Source organism: Pieris brassicae, chromosome 5, assembly GCF_905147105.1.
Source record: "Pieris brassicae chromosome 5, ilPieBrab1.1, whole genome shotgun sequence".
Lineage (NCBI taxonomy): Eukaryota > Metazoa > Arthropoda > Insecta > Lepidoptera > Pieridae > Pieris > Pieris brassicae.
In genome coordinates this window covers 18,362,556-18,388,349 of record NC_059669.1, presented here as the reverse complement: position 1 = coordinate 18,388,349, position 25,794 = coordinate 18,362,556, and the positions used below count along the sequence as shown (strand labels likewise).

The 25,794-nt window shown below is 31.9% G+C and overlaps 2 protein-coding genes across 3 annotated transcripts; both read right to left on the bottom strand.

Moving 5' to 3' along the window:
* Window positions 1-4,339: 4,339 nt before the first annotated feature.
* On the bottom strand, window positions 4,340-8,165 carry LOC123710204 (nischarin). The gene is made up of 4 exons (XM_045661961.1): window positions 7,542-8,165; window positions 6,917-7,163; window positions 6,566-6,684; window positions 4,340-6,030 (listed from the first exon to the last, which is right to left on the bottom strand). Exons 1-4 carry the CDS (start codon window positions 7,980-7,982, stop codon window positions 5,440-5,442), a joined length of 1,398 nt encoding a protein of 465 aa, XP_045517917.1. The 5' UTR covers window positions 7,983-8,165; the 3' UTR covers window positions 4,340-5,439.
* Window positions 8,166-10,014: 1,849 nt separating this feature from the next.
* Window positions 10,015-25,557, bottom strand: LOC123709448 (FHIP family protein GF15501). 2 transcript variants are annotated; one of them, XM_045660813.1, is made up of 16 exons: window positions 25,304-25,557; window positions 24,516-24,683; window positions 24,146-24,330; window positions 22,656-22,725; window positions 21,997-22,081; window positions 21,749-21,857; window positions 20,664-20,824; window positions 20,294-20,430; window positions 19,887-19,973; window positions 17,658-17,846; window positions 16,816-17,166; window positions 16,054-16,561; window positions 15,520-15,692; window positions 13,877-14,015; window positions 13,124-13,234; window positions 10,015-12,359 (listed from the first exon to the last, which is right to left on the bottom strand). In XM_045660813.1, the coding sequence occupies exons 2-16, from the start codon at window positions 24,660-24,662 to the stop codon at window positions 12,145-12,147; spliced, it is 2,667 nt and encodes an 888-aa protein (XP_045516769.1). In that variant the 5' UTR covers window positions 24,663-24,683; window positions 25,304-25,557; the 3' UTR covers window positions 10,015-12,144. The 2 variants fall into 2 exon arrangements, with proteins under 2 accessions (XP_045516769.1, XP_045516770.1); XM_045660814.1 differs by having other exon boundaries at window positions 17,658-17,825.
* Window positions 25,558-25,794: the final 237 nt, after the last annotated feature.

Sequence of the window (25,794 nt, the reverse complement as noted above, 5' to 3'; positions counted from 1 at the left end):
TATTTGATTTTAGAACATCATTAGAATATAACCGAATACCGCCAGACAACAAAAGAAGACAACTATTGAGATGAGAAATGTACCTCTGGAAGGTAAAGAATCTAAAGAGGACCTCATTAAACTAATGTCAAACCTTGCGCAAAATATAAAATCTGAAATCAACTAAGAGGACATAGCGGATATATATAAAACAAGGAGAAACTCTTCTACAAAAACAATTGTAATCGAACTAACCTCTAAGGTTACAAGAGACAAACTGCTCTATGCAGCTAAGAAGTTTAATATTGGCCCAACCAACAAACTCTGTGCTAAACACCTCGGACTTAAGAAGGATCCTGATGTACCGATCTTCATCTCGGAATTACTAACGCAGAAGGCAAGCAGGCTTTACTTTCTAGCTCGAGACGTGAAGAGAGTGAAGAAATACAAGTACTGTTGGACGGCCATAGGACTTGTATACCTGCGAAAAGACGACACCTCTACCATAATACAAATAACATATGAGGCCCAAGTTCAAAACCTAATGCACTTAGACTGACTAATCGCGATATTTATTCTGTGTCAACCATTATTTGTACTATTTTGTATCCCACTCTCTTGTGTGCTGATCTCAAGTACTATAACTAATTCTAATATTTGCTACTTAAGTTTATGTAACTCATATGTACTGTGTTGTCAACTCACCTCTCTTAACTCATGGGCTAACGTACACTCCTCTCATATTCTCTATGTAAATAGTCTTGAACATCTACACATAACTGCTAACTTTTTCACAATCGTGCCTCAGTCCTTACCATTGCATAAACACATCAAAGTAAAATTACATGATCTCCAATTCCTAATACATAGGAACCTGGGCCTTACCAAACTCAGAAATGGATAGGTACTTTCAAGATTTAGACAAAACATCTAATTTCTCCTCAACTCTCTGTTTACCTGAAGAGCTCAAGAATTTCATTCCAACCCGAAAACAGGGACATTATATTCTAACCCAAAATATACGAGTCTATAAGAACTCGGATGACTTAGATTTAAACTTAGAGCTGCTTGATTTATCTACAGACCCGGATATAATTATTCTAACAGAATGTAGACTTCACCACGATAAACCCCTTCCTATCAAAAAGGGCTATCAGGCCCATCATATATGGTGTATTTATTTATGTCAAAGATAACATTAAACACTCCGAGCAAGAACTAGACTTATTCGGAGCTTCTGGCATGCTTATCAAAATACGAAACCTAAGCATACTCGGAATCTACCGATCACATGCAAACAGCAACAAAAAGAAACTTACTGAATCAGTGACTAAATACCTAGAAGATAAATCCCTGACTAAAATATTATAATACTAGGCGATATTAATATAAACATTTTAGATGAATCTACTGACTTGGACGGTACTGACTATCTAACACACCTTTCGGGATTAGGACTGATTCCAGGACACCGCTTACCAACCAGAGACAAAAACTGTCTAGATCATGCTATACTTAACCTTGACTCTAAATGTTTTTCAGCAAAAGTAGCCGTTTCAAAAACTATAATAACTGACCACTCAGGTGTGTTCTTATATATATTCAAACACACGACTTCGACTGAAGTTAGTAAATTAATACCATAACCGACTATGAAAGTGCACTATCCACCCTGACGCAAACCGACCTCTCTCATCTATTAACCATCGACAATCCCAATGATTTACGCAAAAACTGACTGATAATGATATCAGTGACTCTTGAGGCAAACACTAAAATAAAAACTATCCCAAAAACCAAGCGTTGTATAAAGCCCTGGATTACACCCGGTGTTCTGAAATGCATAAGACACAGGAATAAACTCCAATTCCAACTCAAAACAGACTCTAGTAACGAAATACTCCAGATAACATACAGACGTTATCGTAACTACTGCAACAATTTAATTAAAAAGCTGAAGCGCAAGTGTTATCGTGACCTATTATCTAAAACAAGCAATAATACTAAAACCCTCTCGAATGAAATTAAAGAAATTAGTAACCTAAACAAAACAAAAACAATAACTCAGAACTTATGCAAATATAGCCTACCATTGAAGCATCACTTGCTCATATCAATAACTATTTTGCAAACATAGGTCAACTATTAGCAAAAGAACTACCACCCACCCCAAGTAACTTCGACTTCCACTCTAACAATAAGATGCAATTAACATCAATAGGAATTGTTGACTCTGAACCCAATGAAATCTCTGCTATAATAAAAAACCTTAAATCAGAAAGTGCAACTGGAATAGATACTATTTCCAACCGCTTCTTAAAACTAGCATCACCGTTACTTTCTCCTATTATCTCTCAATTATGCAATGTATGTTATGAAACCGGTGTCTTCCCTACCATTCTTAAGAGTTCAATTATCCATCCAATCTTCAAAAGTGGTGATAAAAAAGACATCAGTTACTACCGCCCAATCTCTATCTTAACAGCTATATCCAAAATCCTAGAAAAACTATTAACTCAAGAATAATATGCTACCTTAATAAATACAATCTCCTCTCACCAACACAATTTGGTTTTAGGTCAAATTGTAGTCCTAGCCGTTATAAATTACCTAGTTGAACGCCTTGACCGGAAACAAAAGTGTCTTACACTATTTATCGACCTCAAAAAGGCATTCGATACTGTTTGTGTTTCAACTCTGATTAAGCGCCTGGATAATATCGGCATTAGAGCAGTCTTTCTCAACCTCTTGACCAGCTATCTGACAGATAGGACTCAAAGAGTTAAGCTAGGTAACTTAATTAGTAACGTGAATGAAAACCCGATTTCATTCGGCGTCCCTCAGGGCTCGGTTTTAGGGCCAACGCTGTACCTAATATATGTCAATGAAATGTGCAATACCAAAATCAATAAAGGTATCATCACTTGTTATGCTGATGACATGGCACTAACTTTTTATGGGGATACATGGGAGGAAACTTATAAAAATGCAGAAGCGGATCTTCACAAACTTAACGCGTACTTAACCAGCAGTCAGCTAACTATTAACCCACTTAAAACTAACTTCATAACTTTTGCTATACGTGATAAGAGCCAACCCCCCTTTAATCTTAACATACAATTACACAAACTAAATTGCAATTGTAGTGAAGACTGCGGCAGTGATACGCTGCTTAGGGTGTAACAGATTAAATACTTAGGTGTGATTATTGATCCAAATCTAAACTGGTACGCCCATGTTGATTCAGTAATAAAAATAATACGTAGGTTAAGTTGGATTTTTTGCAATTTAGTAGCGAAACCAAACATCATACATACCGTGTATAAAACATTAGTTCAATCTGTTATCACCTACTGTATCACAGTGTGGGGTGGTTGTGCGAAAACCAAAGTTCTAGCACTTGAAAGAGCTCAGAGAGCAGTTATAAAAATAATGTTACTAAAAAATAAAACTTTTCCAACTGAAGAGTTGTACAAGTCTTGCAAACTACTGACCATACGCCAGCTCTATATTCTCCGTTGTGTCCTTAGGAGACACGCAACCTCTCCACATAAAACAGACACACCTCAAAAAAGGACCCAACATAATATAATCAGCTACACAATTTGCAAGACTATCTTTGCACGTAATCAATTCAACAATCGCTCAGCTTATCTCTTATAATAGTTTAAATAAAACCCTTAGCTTGCATAATCTTACATACCCCAAATGTAAAACAACTTTAAACCATTGGCTCGGTACACTCAACTACAACATAACAGAAGCATTGTTAAATCCTCTAATATATTTTTTTCCTTAATCCATCTTTCATGCAACACGCATTTGTTTCGTCTACCACAAACTCCCACATTTACATAGTTATCACAATATATTCATATATTTATTATTTTTACATTACCCTCGTTTTTTTTAAACCAATTGTGTTGGTTACCTTTGATGAAACTTTGTAAATTTAAAGAGCGAAGCTTCCCTGTCACAGGTCTCTGACTTACTAGGGAGGCCTCTATCTGAATTGTATTGCACATATAGCTAAACAAAGAATTGTGATGTTTTTTTAACTATTTCGTTGTTCACGAAGACTTGTTTGTCTACAGCGACTATTCTAAGAGCTGTGAGAGTCCTAATAAATGATATTAAGGGAACATTCGTATTTTTTTAAGATTGTTTAAAAATACAAGTATTCTTGTATAGAAAGAGAATACTAAATGATAACTACAAGAAAAAAGTAAGTTTTTTTGTTTTACTTATAGTAAATACCCTTTAAATAATACAGTCTATAACTATTTCATTAAACAGCGGCATGAAAATTACTGTAGGTTTTAAATATTCTATTAAAACACATAAATAACGTAAATATATTTATTAAAAGGCATATAATATTATTTAAAATAAAATCACAAGTATAATACTATTAAAAAACGATAGCTTACACCATTTGGTGTAAACTCAAAAACACACTGGCGAAATGGCCTTCATTGAAAAAGGTTTCTGTTTAAGATAACCCCATTATTAGTAAAAAAAATTAGGTACAATAAAGTCAATGAGCAGTCCTATTGTATAATATTAAAAAGTTTTTAAAGGAAAAAGGGCCTATTTTTATGAACACTTAATTGATAATGCTGTCTATAGACTGGCGTAGCTATTAAAAAAACATAAACATATAAACTCGATACAAATTGTAACGTAAAATCTAATGTCTTCTCCCATTAGAATCTTATCTCTTGTAAAAATGGTTGTCTGACTAAAGTTCAGAAACAATTTGGTTAAATATAGCATATGTTCATTTGCTCTTTATAATATAACTTATACATTAAAATATCATATATTCACCATAATTATCTATAGGCTCACATAAACATCATGTTTGCGACGGGGTTTTCTTCAAAATCCCGGTCTAAAAAGGATATTTATCCCAATCATAAGTAATCTATAATATTAGTCAACATTAGTAACTTTGAGTGTTATATTTAGATTACAACTAACATAAGACAAGGAGTTGCATATCACAAAATTAATATGTTGGTTAATAGTTAGTTACCTTAAACGTAAATACATTTTGACTCTAAGTCATGATTACCTACTCCTATTTACGCTCGCATAATTTGTATATCATCGCCATCGTTTTACGTACTTTCAACGAAGACTTCAATATTGTTAGACAAACATGTTTGTCTTTGAGATACGTTAACGTTACGTATATATATATATATATATAAATAATCTGAGAGAATAATAAAACTTCATATATATATGAAGTTTTAGTTTTACCACACTTTTAGAGCGTAAATAGAAGTCTTAAGGCAGAAATTGTCAGTATTTTCAACAATAATTGCGAATAAAAACCATGTGAAAAAGGAATGCGTTATTTAAATACAAAAAAATCGCAATACATAAAGTATCAAATACATTATATTCAGATTTTATTTATAAATAGAATTAACTAATAAAAAACATAATTTGTCAACTTTTATGAAAACTATGACTTGTATGATTATTTTGCAAGAAACTTGGAGTTTTACCCTCCTTTACTACTCTTAATGCTTGCAAAACTCTTGCAGTATCCAATTCTTTTTCGGATGCTTTTTCATTATCCAAGCAAAGCTCTGACATTCTGGCATTAAATTGCTCCATGACCTTCACTCTATAGTCTATGGTTGTGGCCACAGGATTCGCTGTCAACCATAGGTATTCTAAACAAGGCAATTTGCATATATGCTGGACCTCTTCAACATCTGTGATTACATTACAGCTTAAATCTAAACTTTCCAAAGAATACAATCTAGAAAAACCCTGTAGTGATTGAACTTTATTCTGTGACAAATCAATTTTAACAATGTTACCAATTTTAGCATGCCAATTATCGCAAGTACTGAAATTATTCATCGATAAATTTAATACTTGGAGATCATGGAGGCAAGAGATATCACACAGTTCTGTCAACTTGTTAGATGATAGGTTGAGGTGTTGCAGCTTTGGTACAAGACGGATAGCCCAGTCCACTTTGTTTATGTTGTTGCTTGAGAAATTAATGAATGTCAATTTTTTCCATATCTGAAAATAGAATAAGTGATTGCTAAGATAATGATTCAAGTATAATGTATATGAATTCAAGATTTATATGAAAGGTCACCATCAACTGCCATTAAGGTTAAAATTTAAAGAATCCAGAAATATGAGACTAAGAGTGAATTGAGAAGGGGTTGTAGCGGCAATGCTTCTAGATCCATGACATTACAAAATGTATGTATTTATATTTTTAAATAAGTGTATACCTATTTGTTGTCCTTTAAATTTTCCTATTTGTTTCGTATTGCATATAATGCAGTTTCAATATACTAGTAAGGTCAGAGTATCAACCCATCTACCATATGTTTGGTCCGTATTTGCCATGACACAGTGACACGCAAGCATTGTGATAACAGTGTTAAATTGTTGCAGTGATAACACTACAACTAATTCTATTAAATACTTTTTGTTTTGTGTACTTAATAATCTTAAAACCATTTTTAGTTGTATGAAAAATTAATTAGTTATTTATTTAGTATTTTGTGTAAAAAGGTGTTTCTTAAAGTTATTATTTACCTACCATAGAATCTGTAATACTTGATGGGTCCTTATGTAGAACATCTACTAGTAGAAATTCATTAAGAGATACAACTGTAGCAGTCAATACTGATAATGTACACAATGATGCTCGTAAACTCCCTGAAAACAAAATATTACAATATCAGTCAGTATTCTTCTTCTTTTCTGCATATAAACAAAATGATTATTACTATGTCTTATTATATAATATATTCTATCACTTAAGATTGACTTAATTTTTTATCACTATTTCAAATAAAAGGCTTTTATTATTATTATTAACAAAGATAGTATAGTAGTAAGATATTAAACCATAATTCTCATTAAAAGTCAATACTCTAAAAATACTCACCAACACTTTGTATACAGGCCATAGGCACACCAAGAATTTTTAAATCCATCAAAGACTTAAAGGGTATAAGATCAAACTTTAAATCATTTGGAACTATATTACTGGTGCCTAGTATTTGATAACTGCCTTCTATACTCAACGATGTTATTTGGGAACAAAAGTCCAAAATATGACTAAAGTCATACATTTGATCTAGTTTCTCTGTTGGTGGACAAGCTATTTTAAATCTTTCACTTATTGCATGGAGCTAAAAAAAAGGAATAGGAGCACTATATAGTCTGTACAGTAAAATCTTTTATTTATATATATTGTATATTATCTAGCTTGCTTACATAATTTATGTATTAATGTATGCCTAAAATGACATGTATAAGTTGTAACTGTACAGTTAATAGAATAGGTATACACATAGAACCATTATTTTCATACTTTATCTCTAAGCAAAATATAATCCAAGAATCTTTAAATTTTAACCAAGTAATATGAAAGTAAGGCACATAAAAGAATCTAATGTGTTTAAGGTTTTGTCAAAGGTTATAATTTTGTATGGCAACAAACATTATAATAACATTATTAGCCAGACATGTATATTCTAGTATGATACATAAATTAATATTCAACTAACCTCTAATGGTGTAAATTTATGAGATTTCTCACTCTGTAACATTTTATCACCTTCTAAAAATAGTTTCTTAGCCAAATCTTGTAGCAAAAAGAATATATCATATAAATGGAAGTCCAGGAAATGAGCAAATTCTGAAGGCATGGTCAAATTCAAAAAGTTAAATACATTTTTGAGGTACTCATTGAGTGCTTCTCGTCTGTGTTCAATAAATTTTGGTGTTTTATTACGAATGACCTTCTTAGGCGGAAGTAGATCCCGTTCAATGCCATAATCGCGGACGAGTTTGTCGTGAAGTTCTACAAAATCACTGTAGCGATGCCATACGTCCCACTGTACAAAACCGACTTTAACAATAATTTTATAATACGTTACGTTATCCTTGGTGATAGCTTCTTCTATATAAACGGAACTATCATTTCTATGATTTAAAAATGATGCCATAGTGCTTTATTTGTAAATGATAATATGTAACAAATATTAGTCAGCACAATATTTTCATATTTTTACTGATAGTCAAATGACAATATTTTATAAATAAATGTTAAATATTATATACAACACTACATTTTTTTCGTAAGTTTGTTTATTTGCTTTAATAGTTAAAAAATTAATACTTTATCACTTTACCACGGCTGACTGATATATTTTTTAATGTAATAAACGAAATGGAGTTGGATACAAGTCTTTCGGTTATCCAGTGTTATTATATATTAAAAGATACTCTGTGGTCACTATACCACGGGGCTTAGTCAAGACGCTTGAACAGTAGTTGTGTGTGGTATGTGTATGTATATATTAAAAGTCTAAAACTAAATTTGTATGAATATTTGTTGACACGAACTGTAATTTTCATACAAATTTAGGTTTCGACTTACTAAAGACTTGAGCTTTATTGCTATACTAAATAAATAACTACTATTAAAATTAATATTATTCATTTCAAATCATTATTAAAGATTTGTTTGTTTATTTATACTTAAGATTACAAGTGATTTTATACAAAAAAGGAACTTATTTCTAAACAATCTTTAAATATTGAGATTGACATAACTTACATTTTGTCATTATTTCGCTCGTATTTTATATTATTTTTGTGGTTTAAACTCAACAGTCAGTTACAAAATATTTTTTTTAAGTTCTTAAAAGTTATTTGGCCTATAGGGTTAACTTCGGTGGCCGTTGTTGTATGGAGATGCTCAAACAAAACTTTCAATAAAGCTCTTTGTATGAGCTATGTAATATTGACAACTGGCTTTAATGATTTAAATATGAGCTTATATATCTAACATACAATTAACGATAGTGTGGTTTGCGACGCTATCAAACACTAATTTGGCTCATCTAAGAGTAATAAACCTCACTAACACTTCAATCCAAGTGAAGTCGACCATACCATACCATTTATGGCCATGTGTTTTTGGTGCCAATTGTGCGACGATTCACGATGGCTAACATTTGGTTTGCGCTTCTTATTATTTACTAAAATATATATGTAACTTAACTAATATAAGGTTACATAACTCTCGGATGAATATTTTATTATAGAAAATCAATCCTAATAACATTCAGAGAGCTGATAGATTAACAATGGGTAAAAAAATAATGGCTTTCTTTGTTAGTCACTTTTCTCATAAATTTTAAGAAATTTTTGCTTCGAATTTTAAAGCCGTGTTATTTGTTGCATATAAAACTCATGTAAATAGAGGCCCAGAAGTGTTGACTCAAATTGAAGAATTAAAATATACAAGAAGATCAAATCAAGTAAAGTTATAGTTGGTGACTCGGATTCCGCACTGACGTTCATTAGGTAAGTTGTGCGTAGTCAAGTCTGGTCCTTATGTAATGGCCGCTGTCTAGTTCATTACCAGTTCACAGATAGTATACTACTTTTTATACCATACAAATGGAATATAACAGTTTTTTGTAGACAATAAAGAAATTATATGATCCAACTTATCTTGTAACTGGCCCACTGCCACCGTTTGCAACTGTATAGAGCGCAAATTCAGCCCCACATGGAATACTGTTCTCACCTCTGGGTGGGAGCTCCCCAGTACCAGCTCCATACACTTGACCTTATTTCACGAAGAGTGGTTTGAATCGTCGACGACCAATCCCTTTGCAAGCGGCTGGATCCCATGGCGTTGCGTTGAGATGTGGCGTCACTCTGCATCTTCTACCGCATTTACTATGGAGTGCTAATACCTGCAGCTGAGTTTCATCATCGGACGTCAAGGCAGAATACGAAATTCCTCCCGTCCTCGATGTCCATTGTTACACAACTTATCGTTTTAAGGCACGCTGCCTACTGAAATATTTCCGAACCAATTCGACTTAGGGCCCTTCGAGAAACAGACATAATATGAGCCTCCTTTTGCCCCCTGTTCTATAAAAAAAGCATTTTTCTGAAATGTATAAGAATGTCTTAACTGTATAACTGCAACTTAATCAAATAAAACACTAAATTGCTCATTTGTTTTATTAATAAATAATAATCTACGTATAAAAATTTCATAATATATCCAATTACAATGTTCTTAATTGTGCATTAAAATCTTTCTTTGTAATGTCACATAATTGTATGGTAATTGTTCAAAATAATCGGATTTTGAAAAGTTTTATTTAAATTTAGATGTTAGAGGGTACAACGATACATTTATATTTAATTATATTTGATTGATGATACACAATTTAAAATGGCCAGGTAAATTCATTTACCTTGCATTAATATACATGTTAATTGTTTATTGCACACAAATTGAATTTAAATACCATTATCAATAGCCGCTACAAATAAGAACGCATTTATATAGATTATTGTCTGTGATATGAGCAAAGACTACAGAAACTGGTTTAGTGTTCTCCTAAAACTAAATATTTCAAATAACAGCTTCTCTGCTGTCACTTTCAAAAATTGAAAGGCATGCCTGACAGATTTGTATAGTTTAGGTCATTTTCTATAAAAATTGAAATTTCCTGTTTTATTAGTAATGTGAAAAAGATACAAGATTTAATAGCTATGAAGCTTGTATAGAAATTCATAAAGTTTATAGCGGCCATTGTAGTATACATTATATTTTACTTAACTACAACTGCACTTATAATATATAAAACAATAAATAAATGTATAAAGAATATATTTGTGCCATATAAATATACATCCTTGGACGGAAAAGGACGATAATAGAATTTGAGCGAAATTATTCTAAATTTAATTGTTAATTAAAATGTCAATAAATTAAAAATGGTGCTTACGGTTGTAATTCTATTAATTTAAAAATAATCCAATTATTGGTAATGAAGTGACAATATTTGGATTATATAATTAATATATGATTAGTTAGTCCCCATAATGAAAATAAAGCATCAAACGCCTTCATATAAAATGCCGTAACCACCAAAATAATAAGACACGCTAAATTATCGTTGCACGAATATAACTCAAGGAATCCAAATTGAGAAAATCAATATAGGCCATTAGAAAAAAAAAATATTTTCAAATTTCGAACATTTGGAATTATTGTTTCGACATTATTTGAACCCTAAATACAAATAAATGTTAATAATATTTCTTCTAAATGTAAAATTCCTAAAAATTAAATGTTAGTTAATGCACTAAAATCACTGAGATACGAATCTACGTTAGAAGATAAGTATTAAAAAGTAAAATTTACAATAAATTATTCCAATTTTTGAACATTACAAAATCACAGTTCAAAATTACATCATGGCATACTCGTTGATAATTATCGATTAATTTTATCTTATAACTATTAGGTACTTAGAATTAAGTAGATGGCATACATGCCAATTCAATTAAACATGTGGATCCACACAATTATTTAAAAACAATTATACTGAACGTCATTTTAACATAAATAATGCCCTACTTCATAAATATGGGAGAAAATTTAACTAACTGAAAAGTTCTTTATTTAAAAGTAGTATGAATAAACCACATTATAATATAACTTCTAATACCTTTTCAATTAGGACAATTGTCAACATTTTATCCATATTTCATCTGAAAAATATTTTAAATCTTATTATTAATTATATTTCCTCGACTAAAATAGATTTCACAATGACAAATGAGTTGCAGCTGAGGCTAGACGTACGTCTTATGAAATAGGCTTTTATAGCCAACTACCTATAAACAATTACAATACTACAAGGCAACTTGAATATAAATTTAAAACTTTAATCTTAAGTTAGCTTAGTTTTAAAACAACCAATTCAATGTTCATAATAATATTTGTTTAGAATGTCACTACATTATGAAATAAAATCTACAAAAGATTGACCAATGAAAGACTCATATACTTCTGCACCTAAAAGTAATGACGTCATTAAAATTAATAAAATATTATAATCTTAAAAAATACACTAATTTGACTATACTTTTCCAACCACGTCTTCATCCATTTTGTGATGCATTATAGTTTGTTCCAGAATACAATAATGCACACAAGTATCAAAATTGTTCGAACCATAACCTCACATTTCGAAAATAAATTATTCAAATTTACACTTGCGTCTCCAAGTTTGGTTCGAAAAAGACAACTTTTTTCTTAACTGTGCCCTGTGAGGCCTTCGCCCGTAGTCATAAGGTTAATATTCGTATATAGTTTTCGTGTTCGTAACTTTCAGCGGATAATCTGAGCGCCTGTTCCTGACATAAGGCTGATAATTCTTTGAGCCATTCGTCGAGGATCACTGCGTTTAATATGCAGCGATGAATTGCTGATTTATTCCAGTATGACTCTTGGGTGAATGCTAGCTGTGGTGCGGGTGGCTGGATTTGTGGTGACGGGGATGCTGTTAATCAATCAGTATATATTATAACCTGAACATTTTGTGGTTAATATAGGGAGTAAAAAACTTATTTTTAATATAATCGGGGGTTTACTTTGAACTACTAGGAAGGGTCAATATTCTAGAATATATGAAATAATAAAATTTAGTATGTTTTATTAATGTGAATTAATCTACACTAATATTATTTAGTTTGAATAGACTCCAAACCTACTTGACCGATTTGAAAACAACTTCACCATAAAAGTCCTGCATTATTGGGCTAGAGGCTAAAGTATATTTTCATAATAGTTAGGGATATGAAAACTTCGATATTGTAACCCAAGGTGTAATAAAGATCCCGATATCGTGTACGCTTCGGTAACCATTGACAATAGACCATAGTGATGTACTACCGATTTATAGAAAACATCAATGTGTATAAATATTTTGTGTGTATACCAAACCTACATATACATTAGTCCCCTTTATTCTTATTCGCGTATATTACGCGATTTCAGTCCCTCGTACAACTGTGAAATTTATAATGATTTGGACGGAAAAGTTAAACGAGAATCATTTGCTTTTGAACACGCGTTATATGGTTTCATACAAGCGCGTTATGCGAATACTACTACAACGCGTGTCCTATAACGCGGAACCAATGTATTGTCTATTTATATTATACATAGCTTTTTTACAAATTAGGCTGATATTTGTAATTTTTAGGGTTTTGGCCAAAAGTTATGTTTATTTTTCCAAGAATTTAGTGATAATGAAAAACTTACGTGGTGCCTTCCTGGAGAACATATTGCTAATACTAGATGAGAAACTACGTCTTTTAGATTCGCTTCTACGAAACGAACTGTCTTGCTGAAGATTCGGATTCCGCGCTTTTCCTGAAATATCAGAAAAACTGATTATTACTCTAATCTTGTAGATTTAATTACAAACTAAATTAATATGAAATTAGGTTTTACAAATCTTCCGTGAAATTGTAACGATATTAAATTCCAAATGTCTTATTTTTCTCTCAGTTTGCACGCTAGTTATATACGACGTCTGTTATTGGTAATATAAGCATTATCTCAAGCGTTCAAGTATTACTTAACGAATTTGGGGGGGTGTGTCCTCTTGTAAAACGGTACGATGTGGGCCGGGGATTGAATTACGCGTTATTGTTACTACTATTTTCTATTACTATTACAACCAAAGTTTTGAGGTATAGAGTCACTGGGGGTGATCACGAAACGATTTACTATTGTATACAGAAGTGGTTACGACGCGTTTTATGGGGGGGGGGGGCAGTCAAGAATCTCCGACGTTGCGTGAAAATCCTCTCAAAAAATTGCGTGACGTAATACTTAAACGCTCAGAACGACACATTGATAAACTGTTGAATACTATGACTGGAGTAAAAAACGTGTAAATAATCATTAATTTGTCAAAACATCCTCTTTTAACCAGCCTCACAGAAGCAATTAACAGAATAAAAATCAACGATTTGTATAGGTTAGAGGGCACCGCTTCTTCATACTCACTGTCGTCGTTGGTAAGCGCTCGCCGAACTAACGTTAGCTCCCGTTGTATGAGGAAGACTCTCGCTCGATCCACCAACTCTTCTACCTTCTCCATCCCTTCTAACGCTATATCTACTTCTTCACGTAGTTTATTTAAAATCTACGAAATTAAAATAATATACACAATTGATCAACTTTTGTACCAGAAATACCTGGAAGTCCAGTCCAGTCCAGTCAAGGAAATATTTATTATTACTTAGAAAAGCGTACGAAGTGGTTTACGATGATGACATTATAATTTTATGATTACGTAGGTAATTTAGTGTTAATTATACTATAGATACCTAGGTAACATTGAAAATGTTTAGAAAATGAAAAAAGGCTTAATGTAGAAATTAACCGATACTTTTATTATTTTTCGAAATAATCTCCGTTCCTCTCTACACATCGTCACATTCGATGGAACCACTGCAGAGAAAAGCATTGGGCCCATTCTTCCTTATCCCATTCCTGCCCTCTTCTATGGCATTTTCGTACGCTTTCACCGCATCTTCAGGGCTCGTAAAGCTAACCTCGAATTTTATCTTTAGTTCTTAGGAATAAATGAAAGTAGCAGGGCGCCAGGTCAGGACTGTATGGCGGATGACTCATTATCTCGACACCTGCCATAGTCAAATATTTACCAGTGCATGCGAAGGTGTTTCTGGCCATCGGTTAAAGTATGGTGATTCCATCTGGTACAAAACTTCCTGACGCCTAAATGTTCGTGTAATATTTTTTGAACTTGACTCATACCAATGGCTAAGCTTGCCCGTATTTGCAGATAGGTGACTCTCATATCTGTCTTTATCATGCGTGACACAGCACTGATGTTATCTTCAGTAGTCGCTGTTAAAGAAGGTCCCTCACGCGATTCATCATTGAGGTTGCTACGTGCAACGCTTAAACTCGTTAAACCAATTGTAAATAGTGGCACGAGATGAGACTTCATTAAGAAATGCTAATCGCAGCCTATCATAGCTTTGTTGTTGAGTAAGTCCACAATAAAAGTCATAATAAATGATTGACCAAAAATTTTTTCGCGTTAGATTCATTTTCACGTGTAACAAGAGTTTTAGATTTGCCGCCAATTCACAAAAACAAATGACAAGTGAATACAATATATTGCATAAGGTTACCAAAGAGGTCTAAAATTGAAATTCAAAAAAGTTTTCATTAGCAATGTTTCTAACTGGCCAGTTCTAAACATTTTCAGTGTTACCCACGTATAATATGCTGCAAATCAAAGCGTTTTAAAAGTAGAATGTCATGTTACTTTGCGACCTCTTTAGTCGTTAAATTGTCGATTCTACATTTCTAATAATGACAAAAACTATAAAATACGGGCTCAATTATTTTAAACGATGAATGGACTACATATTATAATGCATGGATAGATATGCATCTACTGATAATTAAAATTAATTTTACCTTATCTCGTTTATATATTTTGTTGTTTAAACATACTTAACAATCATATAACTTAATTAATAAAGAGGGAAACAAGGGGGCTTTTCGCTAAACAGCATTTTCTTTCAGACAAAAAAATATATATCAATTACAACAAAACAAGGCCGGTACTCCGGAATCTCTCTGTAAAAACCTTGTGATGCAAATACCCTTACCTGATACAACGACGGTACATTAGGCGTCAAAATGGGGCACAGTACAACTGCCACCAGTAGGACCGATGGAAATGAGCACAGTTTGCAGATGATACTCGTGACGTGGCAGTTGCTCGTAACATCCGATTCTAAACTACGCGACGTCTTCCTAAGAAGACTGCTTAATAGCGGACCTGAAACATGATTTTAATAATCAAACAAGTATTTAAATGGTGGAGAAGGTTTATATTCTATTTCGTATCTCAAGTCACAATTTCATATTGTGCGCTGTCAAATATGTCAAACTTCGTACTGAAAAAATGGTTGACACCTCTTAGAACTACATTTAAGTTTGAATGACATTCCAGGCTTAGCCTTCATTTTTAATGAAGCTAGTTAGTACTGAGGTATTAACGAGTAGGTTATGGTTATATAATTAACATAATTTTGATTATATTATATTTTCAACAATATTATCAACTATGTATGTAAGCAAAAAGGTTAATTAAATTACTAACTTGACAAAATATTTGACATATTTAAAGTGTGACATACCAATAATACTATCAGTGCTGACCCTCCAGCTTCCCACGGGCACGTCAGCCTCACTGAACTCCTCGAGTTCCTTTTCAAAACTCTTCCTAAACGAATCCTCAGCAAATCCCTCATCACAATCCACCTTTAAAAAGCTATTATAGCCGCTAGTTTCCCCAAAGGAATTCAAACTAAGGGTTTCCTTTTCATCAATAACTTGTTGCTTTTCCTCCAAACATTCCTTTCCTTCCTTTTCCTCTGTCAAGGAATTGAGACTGTTTTCTTTTTCGGATGTGTCACTTTTTTCTGACGTTTTAAAAGTGTCATATCCACTTGTGCAAATTGAAACTAGGCTATCAATAGTATGCTCTGTTTCTTTGATATTCGTGTTGTTGTTCGGTTCTCTTTTGGGAGAAATTGTATTGTATTTCGAGGACCAGTGCGCACACGCAATGGATCGCGTAACTATCTCAAAGCGACTATCGCAAAGATATGCATGATAGTTGCCGATTAGGGTTTCGTTCGGGTTCTGAAACGTTTGTAATAACTTTTTAAATATTATTCTGAAGTAACTTAGTTCCTTCAAGAGCATACACAATTATCGTGATTATATATAAATATTTATTTATTATCAGTAACTAAATTAATGCGGTACAACAAGGTGAAGAGATAGCTATTTATTTTAGTTGGCTAGTCCTGGATTCGATACTCAGTTACACACAAAAGTTACGTATGGAATAATAGTTAATAAAATATTCGGTTGTCGTGAGATATAGACCTTACCCCATAATCAAAATTGACATCCTGGACTAGATCATTCATAGCAATATCTCCGTGTACTCCGTTCACTCTCCTACTGTCATTACTACTAAGTTCCAGAACCTTCCTTCCACTGGCCGCCATCTCTTCGACCCACGCTTTTGTCGTTTCTAATGGCCTCTTACAGCATTTCGGGCTTAACTCCAAGAAGGCCAGAGATGCCAGCCTATACATTTCGGGATCTGATAATTTGTGCTTCTGCGGTGAGACCATGTGATGGCCATTTAAAAGGTACTTGAATACCAGCTCGATCATGACGTCCTCACAATTTAGATCAATTAAGGTCTCCATAAGGGAGAGTGTTACTAAGGACAGCTGAAAAATATATTTTGTAATATTATTATATATTTATTATGATTTGAAACATCCATAGTCGTGGGTAAAAACGATTGTTGGCGTAGCGTGTCGCCACTGCATTTGAGTTGTCGTAATTTGATCAATAGACATTCACATTAGTAGGCTTACAAGTGCGTTGCCAACCTTTTAAGAATCGATACGCTCTTCTCTTGAAGGACTTAGGTCGAATAGGTTCGGAAGTACTTATAACTGCATAGTTTTTGTTTATTTAGTTTGTATTTAATGAATTGAAAAGTCATAAATTTGGAAATAAATCGTAATATTTTATTTTTTCCATTATGCCATTATATAAAGTTTCCGTAGTAATCTGTTAATCTGGCATCCCGTGTCTTCATAAGACAAGTTTATTAAATATTAACTGCTACATAATTCGTATAATACGACAAAAATATAGACACATTTCCGTCCTATTGAGTATTAGGAAATTTAAATTAAATAATTTGTCTCACCTGCGAACTGCTTTCAAGCCGAGCCAGTAGAACATCGATCATCTTCACTCCATCATATTCATAGGTGAAGAGAAAATGTAGAACTACCCTCATAAGTCCCTCTGGCGTTATACAGCGAATCAGTAGCTCAAAGTACGCTGTAGCCGCCGCTTGTTCGATGGCCCCAGTCTGCAACGTTTCCCCTTTCGTCTACGATCGTCGTACGGTTAGTATTTCGTGTTAGGCGCAGGTATGACGGCTGAGTGACGGTTGGTAAACAAATATAGGGCCACAAACTTAATTCATTATGTGAAAATTATTTGACTGGTTAATTGTTTACCACTATTTATGTTAATATGCGTAATTTAACTATAATGATTATTAAATATGGATTATTTTAAGAAAATTATAGGTTTCTTTATTGACATGAACGCATTTGTACGTACTAACACGACAAAGAAACATCATTATCATTCAAAAAGGTTATATATATATATATATATATTCTTTGAAATATCCTGTCATTTTTGGAACTGAGGTTTTAAATGTAATAAAACGTGTTCACAAAGTTAATTATTATCATAACAAAAAAAGAAAGGAAAAATAAACCAATTTGTTAAATTGATACGTTAGAACAAACATGCATTGTGTAATCTAAGTGAGAATGTCAAATTAATAAATGAAAAGTCCGACTCGAAGGACCAAATTACAGAAATGGATGAAAGTAATATAAAGCATATTAACCCTTAACAATAAATAATAACAAAAAACAATGAGTAAAATGAAACAGTTGACATAATATAATTGTAACAACATTTTTATATGGAAAACTTGAGCAGCTGTGTGGACGGACGTATTAGGAACTAAAAAAGCACACATTTCGATTCGAACAAAAAGCATGTAAAAAACTATACAAATTTGATGAAAAATTGTTGAGATCTCAGAAACTCGCAGTATCGTATTGAATATACGAATACTTAATGGCAGGATCGACACATTTTAATACTTTTGGCGTACTTCTCTATAGAATCTCTATTTCTATATGAATCTCTATTTCTATAAATAGGCGAATGAGTTGTTTCCATATAAAAAAATATAAATCTCTTATTTTGGCAATTGACTCTTGTTTTTTACTATTGTTTATGTTGAGTACTGCACAAAAACAAAATCACACAGTCACTAAACCGTCTCAAACAATAGCATACCAAACCCGCGCTTACCACGAAAGCTTCCTTATTTCCATATATTTTTGCGACAATCGTTAAAGACAACACAATATTACGTAAAATAGATGTACTTATATAGAATAAGCTATAAGGGTTATATTCAGAATTAAGACTTAGCAGGAACTGTCTCAACTGACATATTGGATTTATACTTAGCGTTAAACGTGATGTTATAATCAGCTTAGCTAAGTGTGACTCTGGTATGTCAAAAATGTATTGGATTTTGACATACGGGAGTAATAGTTCCCGCTAAGGGATTCATACATAGCACTAAATCGTGACTGATCCTAAGTTATATTCAGAAACGAGACTTAGCTAAGTATGTCTCCAGTATGTCAAAAATGTAATAGATGTGTCGAAATCTAGTTTCTGAACATCACTTTAGATGCTTGACTGATCATTAACGACATTAAAAAATTTAATTAAAAATATAGCCGAAACAGATTATACCAGTTACAGTCCAGTTCTTAATGGTTTTTGTATATACGAAAACCATTATGTATTAACCAAGACAATGTACAGTAAACGCCTCAACACGGTACTCTTACTAGCATAACGCATTTTCATATTTTTTCAGCCCCTCGTATATATAATACGTAACGTTTTATTACGTATACGTATATAACGTATAAATACGCTATATTTCTGTACGATTTGTTTGGATTACTGTACTAATCTTTTCTTGTTTCAGGTATGTGTGGGAAGGTGTAATGTGTCAGGGTGTGTAAGTGTGTGAGTATTATAATGAAATATTAGTATTATAAAGCTTTGTTGTTGCATATCTGCCGTTAGTTTAAGCATTTTGTTTAAGCTAATTGCAGACATTTTAACTATGAAGCTTCATGACAGTTCAATTAGATATCTGATACATAAAAACATGCAATGGACTGAATGAAAGAATTACGCTTGATTGTTAGTGTTAATATTCAAATATAAAAAAAATGTTAAAGAAAAATGAACCATTATGAATTATGAAAAGCTTATGTGATATCACCAAAAATCGCGAACAAATTAGGTCGTATACCTGTAAAAGCGCTGGACCCATGACAGGAACAAGAAAACCTTGCAATAGCAAGTCCAGAAGTTGTGCTCTTATCGACGGATGAGCGACCTAGAAATATATGTTAAACATAAATATTATGGCACGTATTTTAGAAGTCAATAAAATAAGTTTTATTCACGTTTCAGGACTGTTTTTTTCTATGAATTTTGACAGCGCTGAAGACGACATTGTGACATGAGATACAAATTAGCATATGGATCTAATTGAAACAGACCATCATCATTTTATCATTACTTAATATTAATCTTTGGAAAGTTATATTTATTTTTATATACAAAGTTATATAATAGAACCCAAATATATTGTATCTTCCCCTTAATAGAGATTAATAGTGTTATTGGATTTCCATATGATAAAAATGACATTACCTGTGCTACTGCATTGCAAAACTCCAACGAATCTATGAACAACGTCAACTTATGCACTTTGTTGACATCATCCGGAGTTAGACGGAGAATGCCTTCCCCTAATGTGCGAGGAAGAAGAGAATACAGACCACTTAGACCTGTAAGCATTAAATATGATGCATTTTTTATTTGTTCCTGGCGAACTGCAAAATATTATCAGAATACTGCAGTCCTTTTCTTACCGTCGATCGCACTACAAAATGTAAATTAACTGTATAATTAAAATCTTTTTAATGACGTAAATGTATGTTATCTCTTTTCGTCACGTTTAAAATATCACAAGAGTGATGAGGATAACTATATACCAATTAATATCGTCTAATAAACTCACCAGTAGCAAGTATTGGACAAGCATTCCCCGCGAGCAAACATTCAGCGAGTTGTTCGGAACGAGCGGACATCTTTGCACAAAGAAGGAACGCATCGCGGGAAACGGAGCCGCAAGAACCTTCGCGGTGCACTGATGCTAATAACAACTGGCCTATTATAAACCTGAAATATTAAAAAAAATAGCTGATATCCACCCGTTCCACCTTGACGTCTGGCTTTGAGAGCGTTTCAAGACATTTATTTCCTTGTACTTTATAGAACCTGTTGCCGTTTTAGGCATTTCCGAACCGTAACCACTTGGGCCTTCAAAAGAAAAGTGTACCACTATCTTAAAGGTCGACAACGCACACGCGAACCTTCTGACGGTGAGTGTACATGGGCGGTGGTGTCAGTTACCATCACGTGAGCCGTGCCCGTTTGCCATCTGTTCGATAAAAGAAGAGTCTGCGGAAAAAGGATCGTTGTCGCATTTGAGGTCGAAGCAGTGCTAAGTGCAAAGTAACCTATTCGACTATTTACTTAGAAATTCCGTAATTATTGTTCGACACTAATCATCTTAATACTACGCCGGTTCTTTTGATGTAGTTTCCATTTAACCAAAATACTTAAATTTATTGCAAGTCATTCCTATCAAAAAATTAAATTGAATGATGAACGATCACTTCTACACCAAGTAGTGGAGAACGAAAATCCATAATTGTTTTCGATTAATAGCATAGGAATGCTAATAAATGCTCTGAAATGTGAGTTCAGGGCATGAACGAGACTTATAGAGCAACAATTACATCAACAATAGGTCACCAGGTTGATGCATTCTTAATAATATAACAACAATAATATACAAAAAGTATATTTTTTGAGCCTAGGACATTACATATACGTTTTTGTCATCGACGCTCGCAATAAAAGGCCGGTGAAAGAAAACTGCAGACAATAAGATTTATAGTAAATATAAATATTGAATTTACCATTAGGATATATCTAATAAATTAAATATTTGTCAGCCAAAAATTAATTCAAAATTAGATCAGTAATCTCTAAATAAAAAATATTCAATACTATACAATAAGTTGATTTGTAACTTACTCTGGGATCGATCCATTTTGCGTATGCGTAGTTAAGAAAAACAAATCGACAAATTTCAGATTCTGCATCAACGTTATACATAGCTGATTGAGTATCGTTACAAGTTGACCTGCAAATAAATTTTATTACGAAAACAAATAATGTAACTTTCATAGCAGACAACTTGACAGTGACATTTACAACGTACAAGACCGAACGTTGTCCTTAATAAAATAATTTTAGTTTATTATTAACATAACGTAACTTACTCTCTAGATTTGGCGGCGCCAATTGGTCTCTAAAGCCGCTTAACAATTTCAGAAGTGGTCGTAAAAATGGTTCAGCTGCTATAACCTGAAATTAGTTTTTTAATAAACCTCTTAAATTAATATGTACTAACACCACAAAGAAACATCATTCAAAAAGTTTTAATATTTGAACAATCCTGTCATTTTTGGAACTGAAGTTTGAAAATTAATTATTATCATAACAAAAGAAGAAAGCAAAAAGAAACCAATTTGTTACATTGATACGTTAGGACAAACATGCAATGTGTAATCTAAGTGAGAATGTCAAATTAATGATTGATAAGTCTGACTCGAAGGACCAAATTACAGTACATATTGAATAATAATAATACTTTTGGCCCATTATGAATAAAATCAAACAAAAATATATCTCAACAATATTTAACTTGGATATTCGAAAATCAAACCAAGGATGACATCGCGAAACAATTTTGTGATAAAAAGATGTTGTGCAAATAAATTTAAATTCAAAACTACTTAGTAAATTATTTAAATATGTTTACTTATATTTTTATGTTAAGGGTTATATAAATTTTAAATATGAGTTTTTTTTAATATGAGGAGTGTGAAGCAGAATATAATGGTCATCATATACAAGTTTAATAAATGATATTGCATACTTGTGATCCATAAAAACTTATGAGATGCCCAAACAGCCGTAGCTGTTCCAATCTTAAGGCATTTTCATATCTGTAATCAAAACAAACATTAATATATATTTCCAATTCACTTTTCTGAGACTATTAACTAGACAAACTCAAATCTTTATACATGACAATCTATTAATGCCTATATTAATAACCTGGATGTGGTATATTATACCCAAAGTAATACACCAAACAGCCAAAGAATCAAATACAAAATGTACCAAGATATTATTTATACATCACAAAGTTATAAATTGAAGTGAATTAGTAAGATCAAAAAGGACATAACAGTCATAATATTGTAATCCCAACAATGTCTCACAATAATTATGTACAAATAGCAACAGTGTTTGTTTTTATCGTTATTGTGTTAAGAGTCATTCACAGAAATATCATTATAGTTCATAGTATTCATGTTACATTTAGTTTATCTATTAATGTTAGCATCCTAATGTCAAAATAAATATTATAAAAGTAAATGAGGTAGCGGTATACATTTTATATTAATATTGTTTTATTTCTTCACCCTCATAATTCAATATAATCTGCAAAATATCCAATTGAGAGATTAATTTTGCTCTTCACTTACATTTTATCAGTCATTCGATAATATACTGATAATATATTAATAAGCTTTATATTTTGTAAGTGGTAAAAGAAAATATGAAACTGTTTGACTTATATGTACATAGAAACCCAAGTTTTATATTTTACAATTCTTATAAATTTTTCATGTTCAGTTACAAACCTTATATGCACTAACATGACCAAAATACCATTTACTGTGAAGATGGTTAAACAAATTATCATTGAGAACTAATAAATTATTACCCTATTATTAATTAACAAATGAATCCATATAATTACACTGTTACCTGTTAACTAAAAAAATAAAGGTATTTTAGTTTATAGAGGGCTGGACTAGTTTATTATTTTGTTATTAATGGGATAAGTTTATAGATACCTTTTAGTGTATTTGTTTCTTCACTTGCTATTTATTTAAGCTGTATTGAATATTTGTTTTATTAGGTCAAGGAAGTTATTGATAGTATACATATTATGTAGAGGTTCATGAGTTCATTAAATAAATGAGTCACAGGAAATTGTAATGCTGATAAGCCTTGCCTAGTTAATTTACATACATATGCTTTATTGTGAAATCCAGCTTCTGATAAAAGTTATTAAGGTTAAGGAAATATGTGATTAAGAATTTGACATACAATAAATACAAGCTACCTTATTTTATGAAAAATTGTTGAATTTGTTTTACTTATTAAACTATTGACAATCAGAGTTATTTTTTAAATTAACTGTTATGATAGATTGTCAGGAATGTATATACCTAAAGAATCAGGCAGAATTCATAACTAGTCTGACACAATCCATAACTAAGATATATATATTTTTTCTTAAAAATAAAATTCTATCAAATACTTTTAAAAGAGAAGAGATCAAATGCTTACTTTCCAGTACATAGAGTCCATTCATATAATTTATCCAGGACATTCTCACTAAGCAAATATTCAAAGCATGGTTGTGGATTTTGAGTTGTACTGATTTCTCTTGCTCTCGCCTCTAATACAAGAAGAGTAGACAGTTGCTCTAAGTGATTAACAACTCCTAATACATCATCATGTAAGTGCTGTGGCTGTAAGAATATCAAATATATTTATATTATAATATTATATTTTTTATATAAATAAACTAGAATTTGGTTCACAATATTAGCAAATATACTACATTTTAGGATATTTTAATTTAATTTTATTAGAAAGATAAATTGTTTCATTACAAGATGTGAAAGAACTTAAATCATTTAAAAATTTAAATTACCTTAGACTTCAAAATGATATCATGAGCTTGTTGCCAATGCTTGCAGAATGAGTTGTAGCATGCTTGGGGCTCATAATCATGCCGAGGGTCTAATGTTCTTGACAATTGTCGGGCAAACATTGTTGATGTATTGCGGAGCCAACTCATAATGCATCACATTTAAACCGTCTATAAAAAATGTTTTTCAAAACATATATTACTATGATTTAATATGCAGTATAATAAAAAAAAATAATAGTAGTGTAAATATAATATTTTTAATTTTGTAAGTTATAATTGAAACCTACAAGATTATGTAAAATTATAGAAAATCCATTTGCATAATATGATAAATTAATAATTGCTCTCATTATGACTAATTGTGTAAGTTTCACTTAAACCTTTACTAGTGCTTAACAGTACAAGTTTTTGTAATTCATAACATCATATCAGTCTTCACCACATCACTACTGATATTCAATATGCATGAACTTTCACTGTATACACATTGTAACAATCAATCTCAGCAGAAATTGTGTGAAATTGCATTTTTATGAATGGAGACAACAATTATCATTATATTTAATTGACACAGTAAATTTCTAAGTTAAGCTTGAAACACTAATTTGTTATTTCAATTTAACTAACAACAGTTTTATTCTATAAGAGCTAGAAAAGTTTCCATGGGCTATATAAAATATACAGTATGTAAATGCATAATAAACCTTGACATTACACTTCCTATATTTTATAATTAAAAAAACATGAGGATATTTTAGTAAGTAGGCCGAAGCACAAGGAATACGTACATTATTATATCTTCTTGATTCAGAAATAGAAACTAAAGCACAAAATAGAGCATAAAAATTACATGATACGCAGTTCACTTATGTCACCAGCATCACTCATATATTTTTGTTGTTGGTTATCAGTACGTTTCAATTTACACATATGGAGTAATTTACTACTTTCAAACTAATATTCATTTCAATTGAAAATTAGAATGCTTGTTAAAAATAATGAATGAATATACACAAATTCATAAGCTGCATTATCAACTGAATCAACATAAATCACAGGATCCAGACTAGAAAAATATTACAAATACAGATAACTAACATACCATTGTAGAGATAATATTACTCAATAGTGCCACAGACTAAAGAAGAAGATTAAAGTGGAAATTTGTATTAAGAAGTTACATTAATTATTATTGTTAGTTGTTAAAATAGAATTTAGGAGGTAACTTAAAATATTTGACTCAAAGGATTACGCCAAAATATTCATAAATATCTCACTA